Source organism: Doryrhamphus excisus, linkage group LG19 (assembly GCF_037039965.1).
Source record: "Doryrhamphus excisus strain RoL-2023G ecotype Guam linkage group LG19, RoL_Dexc_Guam_v1.1, whole genome shotgun sequence".
NCBI lineage: Eukaryota > Metazoa > Chordata > Actinopteri > Syngnathiformes > Syngnathidae > Doryrhamphus > Doryrhamphus excisus.
Window position 1 is genome coordinate 12,221,265 of NC_136375.1, and position 19,421 is coordinate 12,240,685.

At 40.8% G+C, this 19,421-nt stretch overlaps 1 protein-coding gene across 1 annotated transcript in view; it reads right to left on the minus strand.

The window, feature by feature from the left end:
- nbas (NBAS subunit of NRZ tethering complex) overlaps positions 1-19,421 on the minus strand; it is a 109,991-nt gene that overhangs the window by 11,125 nt on the left and 79,445 nt on the right. The window contains exons 44-49 of the mRNA XM_058056689.2: positions 15,683-15,936; positions 13,156-13,514; positions 10,471-10,695; positions 9,075-9,277; positions 7,525-7,614; positions 7,281-7,464 (exon numbers count right to left, since the gene is read on the minus strand). Of these exons, the coding sequence (XP_057912672.2) occupies positions 7,281-7,464; positions 7,525-7,614; positions 9,075-9,277; positions 10,471-10,695; positions 13,156-13,514; positions 15,683-15,936 (1,315 nt within the window). The remainder of the gene's footprint in view (positions 1-7,280; positions 7,465-7,524; positions 7,615-9,074; positions 9,278-10,470; positions 10,696-13,155; positions 13,515-15,682; positions 15,937-19,421) is intronic.

Here is a 19,421-nt window from a genome sequence, read left to right on the forward strand (position 1 = left end):
ACTGTGTTCTAATAAACCCAAAAGTGACCTAAAAATGTGTATTTGTACAAGATAATTTTTTGAGAGATCTCTTCTATTTGACTGTGTGTCTGGCACTTTAATCCATCCATCCATTTTCTATACCGCTTATCCTCACAAGGGCATGCTGGAGCCTATCCCAGCTGTCTTCAGGCAAGAAGCGGGATACACCCTGGACTGGTTGCCAGCCAATCACAGGGCACATATAGACAAACAACCATTCACGCTCACATCCATACATATGGTGGTATTTATTATCACTTATTAATTGATTTGTATTATATATTACCAAATAAATACTTTACACCAAGGCTTCCAAACATGCATAATAGGGCCGTCTAGTGCAAATCAAAGGTTGCCGGGGGCCGCTTTGATATTTTTATGTATTTTTTAATTTTGTAAAAAGGCTGGGAAAAAATATTTATATATATTTAAATTCAAAATGTGTATTACTTACTCATTACTTGCTACTAGTTTAACATCTCAGCTTATTCTCTTTAAATTTTGCCTTTTTGCTCTATTTTTCCCATTTTTGCTGTTTTTTTTTTTTCTGTGGACCACAAATGGCCCACAGTAGTTATGAGTATATTTACAAGGGTGTGGTTCTGTAATAATAATAATAATATCAAAAACAACAATAACACACATAAACACAAGCATGAATGCCACACACACACACACACACACACAACTGCCATCTCCCACAGTGTAAAATCCCAAGCCTTTATTCCTCCTGCTAGCACAGGAAACAGCACTGTCAAAAAAAAAGAAAGAAAAAAAAAGCGCTACATGCTCGCCCACTGTGGCTGTGAGTTGTCATGCTTTTAGCACGACGACACAAACGCAGGCAAGGAGCATGCTAATGAGCTAGGTGGGCTGAAGTGAATGTAACAAGACACTTAGTAGTCTGCTTTGTTTCATCGCACAGCTTAGGAAGAGGAGAAAGACATGTGGGTGGACGTCATCTTTTTTTTTCCCTTCATTCAGTGCTGATTAAATATGATGTATTGCAAGTCAAACGGGCTCCTTTTTCCAGAAAGGCATCAGCTTGACGCGTTGCTTACTACTGCTTATCTCTTTGCAAAAAAAAAACCTTCACGAACTTTATTGATTTGACTCTCTAACGAACCACGAGACACTTTGTCAAGGTTGCTATTTACTGTTAGGGATGTCACAAGATCTCACGAGTTTGAAACGTGACAAGATTTCTTATTCAGGATAAAATGTCTCATGTGCACAAAGCCTGGGATGATGATGACGATGATGAACGAATGATGTACTATTCATTCAGTCATCATCATTTTTTCATAAATGAAAATGAACTTTTTCAGTCTCAATTTATTGCCTGTGTGCATGCATGTCTGGGTTTCTCATCCCTCGCCTTTTGTTCCATAGAACAACGGCATGAACGGAGTGAGCCCTTTTTTTCAGTCATTCAAACTCTTTGTCTGAGTGGGTGGAGGCGGGGGCGCTAGCATACACAAAGAGAGCAAAGGAGTATAATATAGCAAAGTATCTTCAAAGTAATGATTGTGTTGTGTTGGCGAGTGACTGCACACATGAAAGTCCAGTCATCCGTTTCTCATGGGACCAACTGGCATGATGCTGCTTCTTTACATCAATTTAAAAGACAAACAGGCACACACACAATCAGTTAAAGTGGGCTTCAATAAGCTCCTGTGAAATGATTTCCCTCCATATGTCGGCCTCGCCTCCCTCAAGGAAGGCTAAATAAACTCTGGCCGTCTGGGATTCTTTTCAAATTTGCTTTCAACACACACAGACACACTTATTAGAAGTTCAAACACGCACAACTTAATAAAGAATGCCATGTGCTGTGCAGGGAAAACGTGAACACGTACACACGTAATGTGTTCGCATCGACTGACGTTGAGGTGTTTCTTCATGTAGCATCCTGACAGCTAATGTGCAAATGGAATTTTCCTTATTAAAGTAATGGGGGGAGAAGCAGCATTACGCTCATTTTTTTTTTTTTTACAGAAATCCAGTCAATCAGTTAATCGAAGCATCTCAAATAAAATCAGCTAAAAAGTGACCGCTAAGAATGCACGTAATGGGATGCAACTACACTCCATATCAACAACCCTCCATTGACATATAACGTCACCTGCATGTTAACCAAGCTACAGCGACAGTGTTATTATTATTGTTATTAACATTATTACGCCAAAGAACTATGTTACTGGCGTAGTGACACCTCGCCACACCACACCGGGCTAGCTACTAGCTTCAACACAAACGCCACCACTGCTGCTCTGTTTTTGTTTTAGCAAAAGTAACACAGCGTTCCGTTCTATGTTGCTATGTGACATCAATTCACCAAAATACAGCAAAATAGTGTAATTATTACATGTTATCATTAATGTACCTGTTACTACATGCTCACAGCATGGATATCGAAGCATAACACCTTGTGGAAGGTGTTCTAATAGCAGGCGTTCTTTAGGTGGAATAAGTGTGTCCCTTTATGTGCATGAATTTCTGTTTTTATATTTTAGAGAAAGACCTGAGTTCATGTCTCATACAGATTGTGGATAGGCAAAATTAAAATGAAAAAAGTGCACTTTTTTAATTTTAAGTTTCAATCACCAAAATACAGCAAAATAGTGTAATTATTACATGTTATCATTAATGTACCTGTTACTACATGCTCACAGCATGGATATCAAAGCATAACACCTTGTGGGAGGTGTTCTAATAGCAGGCGTTCTCGGCGGAATAGTTGTGTCCCTTTATGAGCATGAATTTCTGCTTTTATATTTTAGAGAAAGACCTGAGTTCATGTCTTATACGGATTGTGGATAGGCAAAATTAAAATTAAAAAAGTGCACTTTTCCTTCCATGAAGCCCCCAGAGGACGGCAAAGAGGGAGGGGTTAGAGAGAGTGCAGATCAAGGTTAGACAAAATAAGGGGGGGGGTGGCAGATTGAACCCATTTCCCTACACACACCTACACACACACACACTAGACATCAATATTAAACACACACATACAGTATATTTTAATATCAAGCCCATTTGCTCCCAGACTCCAACCTATCCTTAATCATGCATGCGTGTTGGGGGGGGGTTGGGGGTCTGGGGGAGGTCCATGAATATTCCATCAAGTGAAAAAAGGTCAAGGAGAAAGGAACGCTCGGAAAACGACGACACGTGCTGGCAAAAAAACACGTGCAATTTCTTCAGATCGGTGTCAGCGCGGGAGTAAAACGACAACACCACAAACTCCTCCCGAGGAGACGCTGAGTGGATGGAGAGATTGAGACAAATGTGAAGCGTCTCAAACTGTACACAGCGTGGATGGAGCTTTACTTATTCTTGCTTTGCCGGCAAACTGAATCAACAGCACCTCAGCTGGCTGCAAACAAGCAGTGTGCTCATGTCGCCTTGGCCTGAACAATATATATATATCCTCTCCATCATATTTTGTGACTGGGGTGTTATTTCATGTCTACAGGGGTCTAATAATGTTATTTACAAAGTCATAAACAGGTTGCCTATGCTCTAACTCCAAAATATTCCATTTATTAACATTGAATCCTAGTATATCACAGGAATTATTTTCATGCTGTCGGGTCTGGAGTCAATTTACCACTATAACTGAGGGACCTCTGTTTATGTAAAAAGTAAAAAAAATGCCATTCGTTTAAAATATTGATTTAAAATTTGAAAACCTATGACATGACACAAACAAGTATTAAAAAGCGTCCAAAAGGCATGTGAAAATAACTGGTATTCAACATGATAGACGTCTTTTTCAATTACATTCTGTGGGCATGTTGAAAATAAGATGATAAGATGATACCATTCCCAACTACTTCATCTGAAGATAGCAGACTTTGTTTTTTTGAATTTCTCCACATAATACATCCCAAACGTTGTCCAAGCAGGTGTGCAGATGGGAAGCCTTTGGTTGCAGTGATAAAGATGGCAGTAAAAACAGCCCAAGTTGACTAAAACGTGGTGATTCAGAGCGAGAGAAAGCAGCATGACTACGATGATAACAGGACACGAGTGGCCCCCATCCAACTCCTCCCGCTTTGTTCCTCCTACTCACATCATCATTTCAACTATCCTCGGGCCCTCTCTCGCCTTATTTCCACTCGTCTGGTCTGACTTATTTTATTGCGCTGCCTCCTCTCCTGTGTTTTTTTTTTTTTTTTTTTACTTTTAATACGCGACTGAATCATCGGTAGCAGGTACCACGGAGATGACAAAACCTGTCTTCTCCTGGCCTATGTGCCTTTAAAAAGACAAATAAAAGTTTGGGCTGTATAAGCCTGAGGGGCCATGGAGGAAAGCTGGAAAAGTAACCTTTGACCTGCTGGGCCCGGCCAGGGGATCACACGTCTCCATCACATATCACATGTATGGAACATATTTTTAACCATTTAAAATAACTCCTAAATTGCTATGGAAACAAAGTCTGCTGTTTGGTGGTCGAGTAAGGCCTATTATTAGTCCAAAAGTCGGCATATTCAAGCCAATTGGACACATTTCTGTCCAAATGAAGCATTTTCAAACATAAAAGTGGCTAAATTGTCTAAAATACAAATATAAGGCATAATATAGAGTACGCATTGAAAGAAGTGATAATATGTACTGTTCTATGTAATTTTCAGTGAGACACACAAGCACCAGACTTGACTGCCGAAACAACAGGCTTTGAATGATCTCACAACAGACACATTTGCAGCAACACACACAAGCACAAGTCTTGTTTATGTCTCATTTTCTCCTGTCATGTCTCTGATATTGGGTAATACGAGTGTAAAGTTGACTATAGGGGTGTTATTTTATGCCCACAGGGCTCTAAAAATGTTACAATTCATATTTACAAAGTTGTAAACAGTTTTTTTATGCTGTAAATACTAAAATATTGAATTTATATATAAGGAATCCTACTTCACGGTCAGGTCTGGTACCAATTAACTGTGATAAACGAGGGATTACTGTATTATATAGCTTTAGATTATTTCTTTTACTATTAAAAGAATTAATAAAGTTGAATGCATTTCATTTAATTATGTCAAAATGTGCATTATTGTAAGAATATATAAGAATCCTAAAAGAAGAATATCAATAACATTGTGAAATAAATGAATGGATACTTAATTAATCTCCAAGGGAAATGACACTGATGTACATGCATGCTCTTAAAACCAAATGTGCTAAATGGACTTAATGATGCAATTATAAGCGTGAATACATGCAAGCACACATTTGTAAATGTGAATGGGCGCCGCCTTTTTGTTCATGAAATGCCACAAAGAAACAAAAGAAAGGCCAAGAGACACACAAGACACGCACATGGACAAAAGAAACGCTCCCTTCCTGACACAGGTGACATTTGAGCAGTGGGCTGTTTTGACTAATCATTCATGATGAAGTCACACAATCTATGTGTGCACCCCCGCCCCCACCCACACGCTGGTGTCATTTGCAATCAGCCTTAAAAGTGCTAAGTGAGGCTTTGCGACATCCAAGTGTTTACATAACGTCTCTCTAACCGTGTTATCCATCACTATTTACTTACGACTATCGCAGCGTTCTGCTGTGGCGCATCACAAACAGGAAGTGGTGGCCTTTTCAACGACTCATCGCTCGCTGAGTGACTGACTGAACAGGCAGCATCCGTCTTTGTAACATTTGCCTGCTCCCCCCCCAAAAAAAGGTCACATCGTCGAAGATTTAGTGTTACGTGGTTGCTACGTGTTGAAGCAAAGGAAGGGCAACGGAAGCTGCTGCCTAAAAATAAAGCAGATGGCTAACAGGAAAGCAGCAGTTAAGTAAGCATAACAGACACCCTTCTCAACTAAAACATGTTCACTGTAAACGACTGGTGGAAAAAAGTGAAGAGTTAGTTTAGCTCTGAGCCTCAATTTCTGCCACCAATCTACATTATTAAAGCAGGTATGAAGTTCACTGTGAACAAGACGGAGCAAGGTTCCTCAGACCGGAGAAATTAGCATGCCAGTAAATCACCGGACTCGTTTTCATTTGTTCATATTTCTCTCCAAGAATGTAGAGGTTGGCGTCGTTGGCGTGCATTGGAAAGTAAAGACACTTTAGCTCTGAGCTTCCCTTTCTGCCACCTTTCCACTATTGTTTAAAAAAAGTATGATGTTCACTGTAAATAAGGCAATACAGGGAAATGAATGGAGCGAGGTTTTCCACATTGGCAAGTTTAGCTCGTCAATGGACTTGCTTTTTTTTTAGCGATGACATCGTCCTAATTCTCTCTATGAATGAGGAGGCTGGGATTACTTCATTTTATTACAGTTGACATGTATCTGAAAGTAAAAACTGCCTAACTCTGAGCCTACCCTTCTGCCGTCTTTCCACCAAGTTTGCTGTAAAATTGGAATACCAAATTGACTGGAGTGGAGCGAGGTTCCCACGGGGCTGGTAAAGTTAGCTAGTCAGTAAACAACCTTGGCACGTCGATGTTCATTTTTCTCCATATTTTCCAGTATGCGCAGGCCAGAGCTACTTTATTGTGTTACTGTAAGTCTGTGGCTCTAAATACAAACGTGTTAGCTCTGAGCCTCCTTTGTTTTTTGTTTGAAAAATAATAGTATTTATTAGAAAAGTATCTAAAATACTTACACTTATTTACATATTAAAATTATCCTAATGAAAAAAATTGAAATGGCATTAATTATGCAAATATTAGACAATTATTTTTTTATTTTGGTCTTGATGGACTGATCATCTCATGCAGAAAATATGTTTGAATGCCTATTCCTAGCTTGCATACCATAAGAACCATGCAGCCTTTGCATTGTCATGCTGGAATACTATAGGAAGCAGCAATGGAGGAAGAAACTATTCAAACGTGGTGACAAAACCCCGGCCACACATTTAAAGGCCTTATAAAAAGGTTGCATAGAAAGTTGCTCTTTCCTCCAGGCTGAGTCACGCTCTCGCGGCACACGGTCCTTTCAAAATAAAATTATAAAAAAGATTAATTAACTGATCCCTTTGGATGTTCACTTCCTCCAAAGTGCACATGTGTGAGCGCTACATCAGAAGCCTGCCAAATGTGGGGAGAGTGCCCAATTAGTTCAAGGGAACGGCGCCCACACACACACACACACACAGGCACACACCTGTCTACCTGGGCCGACAATGGCTGTGTGCATACATTTACACGTTAATTAAGAAGCTCGGGCCATGAATTAGTCAATCAGGAAAAATGAAAGCAGCTATTCAATCCCACGACACCGATATTCCGTTACCTGTCTGTCTTTGAGGACAGCCTCCGTCCTGTAGAGCAGCAGCAGACGGACGTCGCTGTCTCGCAGGCTAAAGTTGCTCTCCAGTATCTGCAGTACAGCGATGCGAGGACGCACCGGCAGGGACGCATCGCCGCAGAACGGACGCAACCAGGCCAGCAGGTCGTCCGAGGTCACCGCGTCGTCACTAAAGAGGCATTCGTGTGTGACGTTGATGCACCTTTTAAAAAGATCTCTCAGTTCCTACCCTCTCTGCACACTGTGGTACACCGCCGTCACCATGGCCTCCAGCACCCTGAGGGCTTCTGGGTGAGTCAGAAGGTGGTCGGAATCGCCGCTGTATTAAAAAACACATACAAAGAGAATAGACAAAAAATTAAAATAAAAAAATCCCCACAACCATCTTACGTAACACCTAATTAAGATAAGAGTTTCAAATTAACACAATGTCAAGGGACAACTGCTGAGGGGGAGACAATCAAAGACTTTATTTTCAGGGACAGCCTTATTTCAAATAAAAAAAAACATGTCTGGAAGCCATTATTAGATGTGTAGAATTAGGAATTTATTCCCGCACAAAGGAGTGTTAGGGCTGCAGTTGAATGTGTTAAGAAAAAAAAAAACTGACATTAATATGTGTAATATTACAAGAATGAAGTTGGATTTTGTAGGTGGGGGGAAGTGAAACGTTACAATAAATTGCTACTTTTCGCCTTTCAGAAACATAAACTGTATATTTGCAAAAAAGGACGGCCATTTCGCAGCATAAAAGAGGAGGAAAGGGTGATTTCTCCTGACTCAAGTGCACCCCAAACAAGCATAACACAAATATAAAATGCACACGCTCACATTGTTGATACAGCACTTCTTTACTGCTGCAGTGGACGTTTGTCTTTACCGCGCACAAAAGACACACCGAGAGGCAGATGACTTGTGACAGATACAAAAGATGGCCATTAGTGGCGGCCTCCATTCATCGCTGCCAACTTTGAAGACGGACGGCATGGCCGCAAAAACACCCTAAAAAGGCAGCAGTGAATGCATAAAAAAAGACACTTGGAAGAATATGACTGAAGCAATGGAAGACAATGGACCAAGATGCATTCACTGACTTGGTATAATCAACCTACTGTGTGTGTGTGTGTATGTGTGAGATCATGATGGAACATCTTAACAAAATGCGTGAGTACACTGTGCATTTGGCATCTATCTGCAACGCGCATCATTTGGCAGGTAAGAAGCAGGAAATGAGGCGCCGCAGTCATCAAGGCGATTGGCTGGCGTTCATCAGCCTAATCAGATGCTCCTGATGTTGCCATTTATTCTCACTTTAAAGACTTCATTTACTCCTAAGGCCACTTAGCACCCTTTAAAAACGGGACCCATCACACGTTTTCTACATATTCAATAACATTTTGTAATATTTGTAATCTAGAAATATAATACAAAAGAAGACATTTTGCCGGAGAGTGCGTTGAATGGCAGTCGACGGCGGGGAGGGGGGCGTACTCTATTTAATAACGTCGTCAGACAAAGTGTGACTGTGACGCTCGTTTATGGAAAGGAAGAAAGCAAACAGAAAGACAAGGTGATTTTCCTGTCTCAGGGGGAAGTGTTTGACAGCCATTTTGTCAACACCGCCGTCCTATTATTAGCTCATTTCTGCTGACATGTCAGCGGGGCCACACCTCGTCTGATTAATAAACGCGTGCTGTCACAGGAAGGATGTCTTTGGGAATCAGGTTTCCGTTAGCCGCCGGTGCCTTGGCTAACCATTAACGTAAGTCGAGTCGGTACCTCAGTGCGGCGACTGCTCTGGCGACGGCATCCTGCAGTACGCTTTTGACGGACAGGTCCAGGCAACCCACAGCGACCCGCAAGAGCTCTGCGATGCTTTCCAGGGGCTGCCCATCGGTTGCCATGGCGACTGCCAGCTCGTGCACCTTTGACCTCTCGGACCGGGACATATCGTACAGTCGACTGTAACGCCGTAGCTGCTCCTGGAACGCAAAGCAAAAAGACAATGTTTGAATGTGGTGCTTGTTGAGCTAGCAGGCTACTTCCTGGTTCAGGAAGGACATATTATGACAGGACGGGACTGAAATGATGTGGTGCGTTTGTTAGCTAGCAGGGTACTTCCTGCTTGATGGAGGATGATATAAGAGGATGGCACAATTTATTTTTCTTTTTTTAAATCATGGAGAGATGTATTTTTCTAGTCCATCCTTCCGTTACTAGGCTGCTAGGCTACTAGGCTACTTCCTGGTTCATGGAGAATGACATAAGACAATAGGGCTGTACCATTTTTGATTCTGGAGTGAGTTGAATCCTTACGTTGGGACTCAAACATCCATCTAAAACTTCAAACAAAACTAAAAAAAAAAAAAAAAAAAAAAGTATTATTGTTATTTCTGTTTTTGTGTTTGTTAGCTAGCAAGCTACTTACTGGTTCATGGAGGATCGGTTCAGACAGTGTAGCATTTTTGATTCTGTGGCGGGTTGAATACTCTATTATCACTCAAACATCCAAAAGAAAAAGTCATTTATCAAATATAAGTGAAAAAAAAGTCATGTTTTCTGTTCGTTAGTTAGCTAGCAGGCTACTTCCTGGTTCATTGAGGATGACATAAGACAAAGGGACTGTACCACTTTTTATTTTAAGGCAGGTGGAATGTTTCCATCCTGAGTCAAATGTGAAAATTTACTTTTTTTTGTAATTTAATTACACATTAAATTAATAATATAAAGAAGCATTTATTGATTTAATTAATTAATTAATTAGATATTTAATTAATCATACAATTTAAAAGATTGATGAATTTATTTAATTTTGCATTGTTCTGTCTAACCCGTGATCGTTTGTTCCTTTGTAAAACATAAGCAGGGGCTAAATGCTATGAAGTAGCAGAATGTGGGAGTCAAAAATGTCTCATGGTTGCATAGCAACAATGCCCTCATGGTTCCATGTTTACACATACAGCGAGAGAGACAGAAAGAGAGGTGACAGCAGTGTAAATGAGTGTGACTTAGGCTAATGAGACACAGCATGGTGTATATATTCTACTTGACCGGATTGAAAAGCATAGTAGAAGACGGGGGATCTTCCATTTTGATCAAAAGGGTGATTACGTCGTTTCTCAGACTTGAAAGCACACAAATGAGTCAAGGTGTCGTGCCGACAACTTCTTTCTACCTGTTGGCTGTCTTTGAGCGAAAGGACGAAGGGGTGACTGAGCGTTTCCAGGTGGGCTTGTGATTGCTGCAGGTGCGCCAGGGCCTCGTCATAAGTCATCGCCGCCGAGCCCGTCCCTTCCCGGTCGCCGGCCATCTCGTGCCCGCGCTTCCTGCTCTTCTCGCCCAGCTGGCGCAGGGCTTTGGTGGCTTGGCTGATCAGCCCGGATCGCACTTGGATGCTCAGCTGGAGATGGACACGGAAATGATGATGATTGGTGGAGCAAATGAGAAACTTACAGTTCAAACCGCTCAAAAAAGTCAACATGTAACATTTTTATTTTCACTTTCACTACTTCAAATCTTATCAACCTTTAGGTCCTAAAACGATATTACAAAAATTGTACTTTTGGTTCACTTTCATCGCATTATATTCAACTTTTAAACATTTTTTGATATGATATGTTTACATTCATGATTCACTGTCTTGCTGAATAGGGAAAACCTATGCACAAAAAGCCCAAAAATTAGGTTGATTGGTCACAACATTGATTTAGATGCACTATTATTTTTGGACCAAATGACAAAAAACATACACTTTATACCTTAGTTTCCAAAACGGCCCTGCTTTCACCACATAACATGCATTAAAAACATCAAACCTTTTTAGTTTTCTTCCCTTTGTGTGAGGAGTCACTGTTTTTTTCCTTGGATGGAGAAAACATAAAATATTCAATGTCATAAGTGGAATGTTTGGGGTGGGCTTATTTCAGACAGACTAGCTCAATAATTGATAACAATATTGATTTTCATGCATTTTTTATATTTGGAGCAGGTTGGAATTTTTTTCTAGACAAAAACAAGTTTACACCTTTAAGTCCCAAAACGGTCCCGCTCACAGAAGTCTTATATAAGTCTAAAATAAATAATAGAAAATTTAATATACGAATATTTTTGTCACTTTCACCGTATTAAATGTTTTTAACTTCAGACATAATATACGTGCAGACAGTATTGTTTTTATTGCCTTTTTTTACCCTTTCTAGTAGCAAATTATCATTCATTTAAAAAAAAATACACTTTTTATCCTTCAATCCCAAGATACGTTATAACTTATATATTATTTTTTTATATAAACTGCACCTGCAGAAAGAACCACGCTACAGCAACATATCTGACTGAGTAAATAACAAATAGGGTAGACAACATAACCTCCCCAGAGAAGGTGAGGAGTGTCTATTGTTTGAGTCTTGTGGATACGCCAGTCCAGTAGCCGTTAAATGCAAGCTGCAAGGTGAAAAGATTATAAATGGTCTTTCTATGATCTCACGGGAAAAAAAAAGTCCAGTAAAGTGCCATTTCCTTCCAAAAAAATAAAACATATATACGTCCGGTAACCATTTATCTCACCCTTTGGCCTTGTGGGAAATGGAGCGATCCATCATGAGGGAAAGGGGGGGTGTTAAAGGTCAAACAATGAGAGGAGTCAAGGTTTTTTCCCCTGAAAGGGTTGAAAGATGACAGAAACGAGGATGAGAGGGAGCTGACAGTAGGTTGGCGAGAGATAAAGTGCATGTTAAAAAGCCCAGTGGGACCATGGGGCCTGCTGGGAGTTGGAGTTTAATTGCCTCTGAAATGGAGAAGGTGGAATTAGCTCTCTTGGAAGCACAAGGGGTGAGAGAAGAAAGAAAAAAAGGAAGGGTGTAAAACTAAAATGTGGCGTGGAGAGGAAGGTGGCAAAAGCAAGGATCTATTCATAAGATGAGAAGAAGCACGTTAAAGCCGTGTCTATGTCATTCCTTTCCGCTGGAAAGGGGCTCATATTCACTGCGAAATGATGCTGTGTGTATTTATCAACTGTGGCTACAACATACCACAAAAGTGTCAAAGAAAAACACCTTCCCAACCTTTTCATTTCAAGCTTTTTCTATGTCGAAAGGTTCAACTTCGTTTATCCCGAGAAGAGATCAGAGTGCATCCTTGTTGAACTCTGCCCCCCATTGCCCACCCCTTCCACTACTTACATCCCCCTGTTGATCTATGCCCCCCCCATCACTTCATTGCACTATTGTACATATTACTGTAATATATTGTTGCATTCATAGATATTACTGTTTATAATTTATATAATCTGCAATAACCGTACTCTAGTCACTTCATTGCAATACTGTACATATTACTGTTATTATATAGTGTCACATCCATACTGTTTATAATATGTATAATCTACAATAGCCATATTATAGTCATTTATATCCCTGTGCATATCCTCACTGTATTATAGTTATAGTTATAGTTATTTACATAGATCTGTCCATTTTTTTTCTACATTTACTTACTACTAAGGTACTTATAAAATTGCACTTCTGGTTGGATGCTAACTGCATTTTGTTGCCCTGTACCAGTGACATGAGCAATAACAATAAAGTTGAATCTAATCTAATCTAATCTAATCCGCTGTGAGATTGGAATGATGAAGTCTCGACCCCGAAGTAACTGCTCTACATCCTTTTCTCAGGTTCCACCCTGGTAGGGGTGGGACCGCTGCCCTACATGTATCAGTGTTGTGGCTATGTGTCTGCAATAGTACTTCTATTGTTTAACACTAGAGCTGCACATAATAAAGTAAACATAATAAAACCAGTCAATAAATAACAATTGATATGACTAGTATGGACAAAATATACATTCTAATAATGGCGCTTACCTGTTGGACAGCCTCTGTAGAGAAAGTGATGTTGTCCAGGAAGTGGATGGCATCAGCAGGCACCAGCCTGTCCAGGTACTTGGCGCAGGTGTCGTAAGCATGGAGGTAGTCCTGGTCGCTCTGTGGAGGTCTTTTCAGCAACTGGGCGTCTCCTTTCCAGAACAACTTCTGCAGCCATGTGGCGTGGACCTCGCTGGGGGAGAGCGTTGCCGGCTCTCCACCGCCACCGGCGCTGCCAGCGGGCCTTGGCAGACGATTGGCGAGTTTCGAGATGGACAGCACGTTCTGACTGGTCAGGACCGGTTCTAGGACGGCCAGTGGGTCCAGGGACTCGTCTGTCAGCTGGCGGTAGTTTAAGCCTGCGTGTGTGAGATTCATTGCCATCAGTATGCTGCACCAAACAGGATAGATAGAAACTGGCAAAATATGATGGGACACCTGGCCAGTGTCTAAGCCAGGGGTGTCAAACTCGCGCCATGGAAGGGTGAGACACTGCCGGTTTTCTCTCCAGCTGGTCATTAAATCAGGTGATTTTAGCGATCAACATCTCCTCCATTTTCACCTGCTTGGCGAGCAAACCTGCAGCGCCCTAGCCCTCCATTGACACGTGTGGTCAAAGTTACTGTAATGCTTCTCTTCCTGAAACTGCTGCACACAAAAGATGAGTGTGAATACGCACCCCTACCGTGCTGCCTGTGCTGTTATTTTTCTGACAAATACACCACATGGTGGCGATGATGGTGATTCAACCCCAACGTTTTACCCTCCAATAAGTTCAATGCACTCAACAAAACACTGGACAAAACACCAAGTTTATGGTGTTTTGCCCAATCACAGTGGTGTACACCTTTAGGGGACGGACAATTTTGAGCAAGATTGGTTGCAAAACATAACTGACATCAAGCAAAAATGTATTTGCAGGGGAATTGGAAAATTGTCCATTCATTTTCTACCGCTTTTTCCTCACGAGGGTCGCTGTCTTCGGGCGAGAGGCGGGGTTCACCCTGGACTGGTCGCCAGCCAATCACAGGGCACATATAGACAAACAACCATTCACACTCACATTCATACCTATGGACAATTTGGAGTCACCAATTAACCTAGCATGTTTTTGGAATGTGGGAGGAAACCGGAGTACCCGGAGAAAACCCACACAGAGATGGCCGAGGGTGGAATTGAACCCTGGTCTCCTAGCTGTGAGGTCTGTGCGCTAACCACTAGACCGCCGTGCCACCCTTTGTCTAAAAATAATACAACTGTGAGGCTGTATTACATGTATGCCAGCATGTCTTACAAAGCATTTTGAACAAAAACCCATAGGGGGTGCAACAAATATCATTTATTTGCTACTATGTGATGGCTTTTCAAGCATATATTTACTACTAATTCACATATATATTCAATAACTACACAACAAATCATCAAAAGCTGTTTTGTGTCATACATGTACAGTGTGTATGTGTTGTAGTGTAGCATGTATGCTCTCAGACAGACACATTAGTGTGGCAACACCGCAGCCTGCCCAAGCTTTAAATATTTAACAGTGGCACGCCTGCCTGCTTGCCCGGAGGGAGGGCTCACTCAATGTTCTCATACACACACACACACACACACACACACATTTACATCTACTCACACGGAACCATGATGAAACACGCACACACATTTCCAAACAGGCTCAGACAGACACTTCAATGAATATTCGCTTGCTCTCCATTCAGTATGCATTTTATATTGTAACATTTGGGTCAGGTGTCCAAAATGGGGCACAGGTGTATTTTTTGTCCATTTATTGAAAGTTGTTTTAGGAAAAATATATTTCAGGCCAATGGGGCAGTTCTGATTAGGTCACATCAATGTGTGCTTAGTGTCTATCAATTATAATACTGCCTCTGGTCATGAAATGTAATACAGAACCTTGGTTAACATCCACCCGGTTAGTGCAATTTTCGGTTAACATCCAAAATTTTGCTTTGGTTTGTGTTCGCAGCTTGGTTAGCATGCAATTTGGCATCCCACACCCGAGATGAAATCTTGTGATACTTGAACGTAATTTTTGTTAAAAAGTTAAAAAATGAGCTTGTTATGCAGCCTTAAGTTTTCACAATAACTCTCCCCAATTAGCGCCCCATCCTCTTTCTGATTCAGGTAAACAAGGTGGATGAAAGTGCGATGTGACATGTTTTTGGGACAGGTGTGTGCTAAAAAGGTAAATAAGTCCAGATGGCAGTGTTAAACAGAGGCATGTGTCAGCGATGTGAAAGAGCAGACGGAGCAATCCAGGCGTGAAAACACATCTGACACAACCCTGCGACCTTTAAACTTCTTCTAGACCGAGTCACCGCACCTCCTGCAGGCCTTTAACTATAAAGTTGGAGCCAAGTGGTGACGAAGCGCTTGTGATGTCCTTGGAGAGGACGCTAACGTCGGCATCTCAGCGCAAAATGTTTTCGACTGAACAGACAGTAGTTCTAGTCAGCGCTCGAGCAGCAGCATCATCATCATCCATCTATGTGATACTACTTACCGCTGGCCACGGCTCGAAGCTTCTTGAGCAGCTTGACGTGGATTTCCGGTTTGATGGCGGCGCCGACCATGTAGGGCTCGCAGCCGGCGGCGTCCAGCAAGGTGTAGTAATACAGCAGGCGGCCCAGGTCGCTTCCCTCCACGCTGGGAAGAACATACTTGTTCATGTGGCCATAAAAGGCCTGGGGGTTGCTCTTTAGAGTCTGGAACAGGCCCAGTGACTCGCTGCGGGATTCAATGTCCTTGGTGGAGAGGCTGCAAGGAAGACGGAAGAGAAATACAACATGAAAGAATGTAGCTATCATTCATTTACTTTGCATTATATTGAATGGCTGAAAAGATGATGTGTATGCTATAACATAACACAACACAATGTAACGCAATATAACATCATAACATAATACAACGCAGCATGTAGCATTGCGTAACAAACACATAGCATAGCATATAGCTTAGCATATCGGCCTTTGTCTGTTAAATAAGAATCCAAATCTGGATCATATGAAATGAGATATTATTTTAAAGAGCTTGGAACATCCTGTGAAGACGGCTAATTATAGACAGAAATCCATGCAGACATGTTAATAAGTCTCAACAGGAAATTGCACACAAACAAAAGTCCATGCTGAATAGCAGACAGGAAGTTTTGATTTGCATAGTAAAGAGGTGACTCAGCTGTGCAAACACGTATTATCATAATGTCCTGAACTCCGCACCATAAAATTACATATCAAAAAAAAAAAAAAAAAAAAGACACACACCCTGCTGGATTGTAATTTGTAAACAAATTAGTAGTAAGAAAGAAGATGAGAAAAAGAGGGGCTGCATCAGTTCAAACAGTAATGACATGCTGAGTAATCCTCAGCCGCTCGCTTCCCTTCACTTTAATTCCGACTGTCTGATTAGCACACCAATTATCTTTGCATGTGACTTTAATGGCATTAGCTTGGATTGGATGGCAGAGCTAACACAACATGCAAGGAAGTGACGACCACTACACTGGATTACATTTGCTTTATCACACGCTGGTTCTTTTGGAAATGAACCAGATGAGAAGGCTTTGGGTATTATATTATATATTATGTATTATATATTATATCAGGCAGAAAAAGCAGCGATATAGAAGTTGGAATTGTGTTGGAAGACAGCTGAGCCAGCGGGATAATGTCAGCTAATAAACCTTGGCTGGTTGCTTCTGAAACGGCGGAGACAAATTATACATTTGCAATCACGCTAGCAATTAATCTTTTGCAGTGATTGCCTCTAAAAATAATAATAATAATAATAATGCAGATTTTAAGTTGCCCTTCCCTCTTCCCTCCGACTCTTCGACAACCTTTCAGAAACTTGTGAAAAATAGGACGCAAGTAGAAAAACAAGTAAAAAAAACTCAAATTGTTTGTTTCACAAACAAAATACAATGGTGTTGACCTCAAATTAACAACGTATATAAAAAGAAAATATCAGGCTTCATTATTTATTTTCATTTGTTGTTTTTTTATTTTACTGTATTATTATTAGTCGTAGTAGAACAATTTGTGTTGTAAATATTGTAATACTGGATATAGAGTCAAAAAATGACAATTGTTGGAATATTATTATTACCGTACATTCCTTACACTGTATTTCATCCCGCTACAACAGGGGTCTCAAACACGCGGCCCGCGGGCCAAATGTGGCCCGCAGGACACTAGTTTGAGGCCCTTGATATGAAAGTTTAATGTTAGTGCGACCCGCGCAAGTTTGATATGGATGCTGTATGGTATCATGTACCCAGAAAAAATTATTACGTTTGATTAATGTTCATGTTAAGGTTAAATAACTGTTAATAGTTATCCTCCCTATCCGTGTGGAAGTGGTAAGTTTTTGGCTATTTAAGTTTAAAGGAAATAACTTGAAGGCTACCGTTTAGGTCGCTAGCTCTCTAGTTTGCGAGTTAGCATGTGTCTCAAGACCCTGCAGTTGCGCAATATGTTGTAAATAAAAATAGTATAAATGTGACTATAGTCGTGTTTTGTCATGTCTACAGGGCTCTAATAATGCTTTGTTCATTTTAATCTGAAAAAAATAATTTGTCTACCCACCAACTATATGTGGTTTCTTAAGTTTTTATTTTTTGCTGTTTTATTATTATTATTATTATATTTATTTATTACGGATTGATTTTCTTTATTCTTGATTTGTTTATTTTTTTTTCATCTTATTTTGTGCAGAAAAATACAAATTAATATATTTGAGAACAGTGGAATGTTTTATCAGAGCTTTTGTTGTAGGAAATCGGAACCAAAGCACTGAAAAAGTTTGTATATTTTTCTGTTTTTAATAAATGCGTTTTTTTTTTTTTTTTTGGAAAACCTGATGCGGCCCAGCCTTGCCCAGACCCTAGCTCCAGTGGCCCCCAGGTAAATTGAGTTTGAGACCCCTGCTCTACAATATATGAAAAATGACTTTTTTATGATTAGAATATTCATAGAATTCGCTTTTTTCCCTGCATTTGTAAGATGGAAATGATTCCTGCCACTGTCCTCCACAGAGTGTTCCCTTGCTGAGGAGCTAATGCGCTTAAATAGCGCAGCATCAGACCTTGATTGAACTCCTGGGCTTCTCGTGCCAACCGTGCCGAGACCAAAGGCAAGACGTCGACGTCCCCGTTGTGAGGATGATGAGCGTTATTTACAATTTGTACCGCGCTGTCAGACGCCGCTGCCGTCTGTAGTTCCTTTTCTGTTTTTTCTCCTCAAAACATGCTGATGGTGTTCCTCTCTGAAGATCTTTCACATAACCGCCAGCTTCTATGCTTCTACTCCTCCTGGGTTTGCTCGTGTTCCTTTCATGCAAGCTTTCATTTTGAAGACCACCTGCTGCTTTGCTGACTTTTGCTGGTTGTTTGGGGCTGCGTTGACTTGCACAACAAATTAGTCTCCGTGGTGAGGCTTTGGATGGCGAGGCCACGCTGGAAACGTCTGTTGATGGCGGTTTGTGTGTACCTAATGAAGTGACCATAGCTTCCAGGAGGAGGGATTCAAACACTTTAAGAGCTGTCGTTTGGAAAAACAATAAATGAGGCTGAGGTCCAAGTCCCCAAAGGACCTCGCTGCAAACACACACGCACACACACACACACACTCGGGCACAATGCTGACGACGGCGGTGTTTAGCGTGGCATTGATCCCTGCAGTGTTCATTCTGTGCTGACATCATTGTCTCAGGGACACCCTGTCGCCATCATCCATCTCTTCTTCTTTTCGGTCCCTTTATCTCAGTACCACCTCAAATTTCATTCACACGCACACACTCAACACACACACAAGCAACACACACACAAGCAACACACACACAAGCAACACACACTTGCCTGTCTCTCACTGGCATCCTATGCAGTACCGTGCATGCCAAAATGGACAATGTGTACTTCAAACCAGCTTGCAAATACCATTTCAACTGCAAAACTACTAGAATGAAATAATGAGGTATTTAATGTAAGTAAGTATAAGGTCATTCCTCGCAGTATTTGTAGTTGAGTAAAAGTCTTGTGCATCAAATATCTCTTTCAAATATTTGTTTTTATAATATTTGCAAAATATTATAGTCTATAATATACAGTATATGACAATAAAACACTATTAATTAATACATGATTATTGATATGATTATTATTAGAAGGAGAAGTATTTTTTTTTTTGTTGTAATTTACATACAGTAGAACTGCATCGAGAGCTGTTTCTAATACTCGGTCTCAT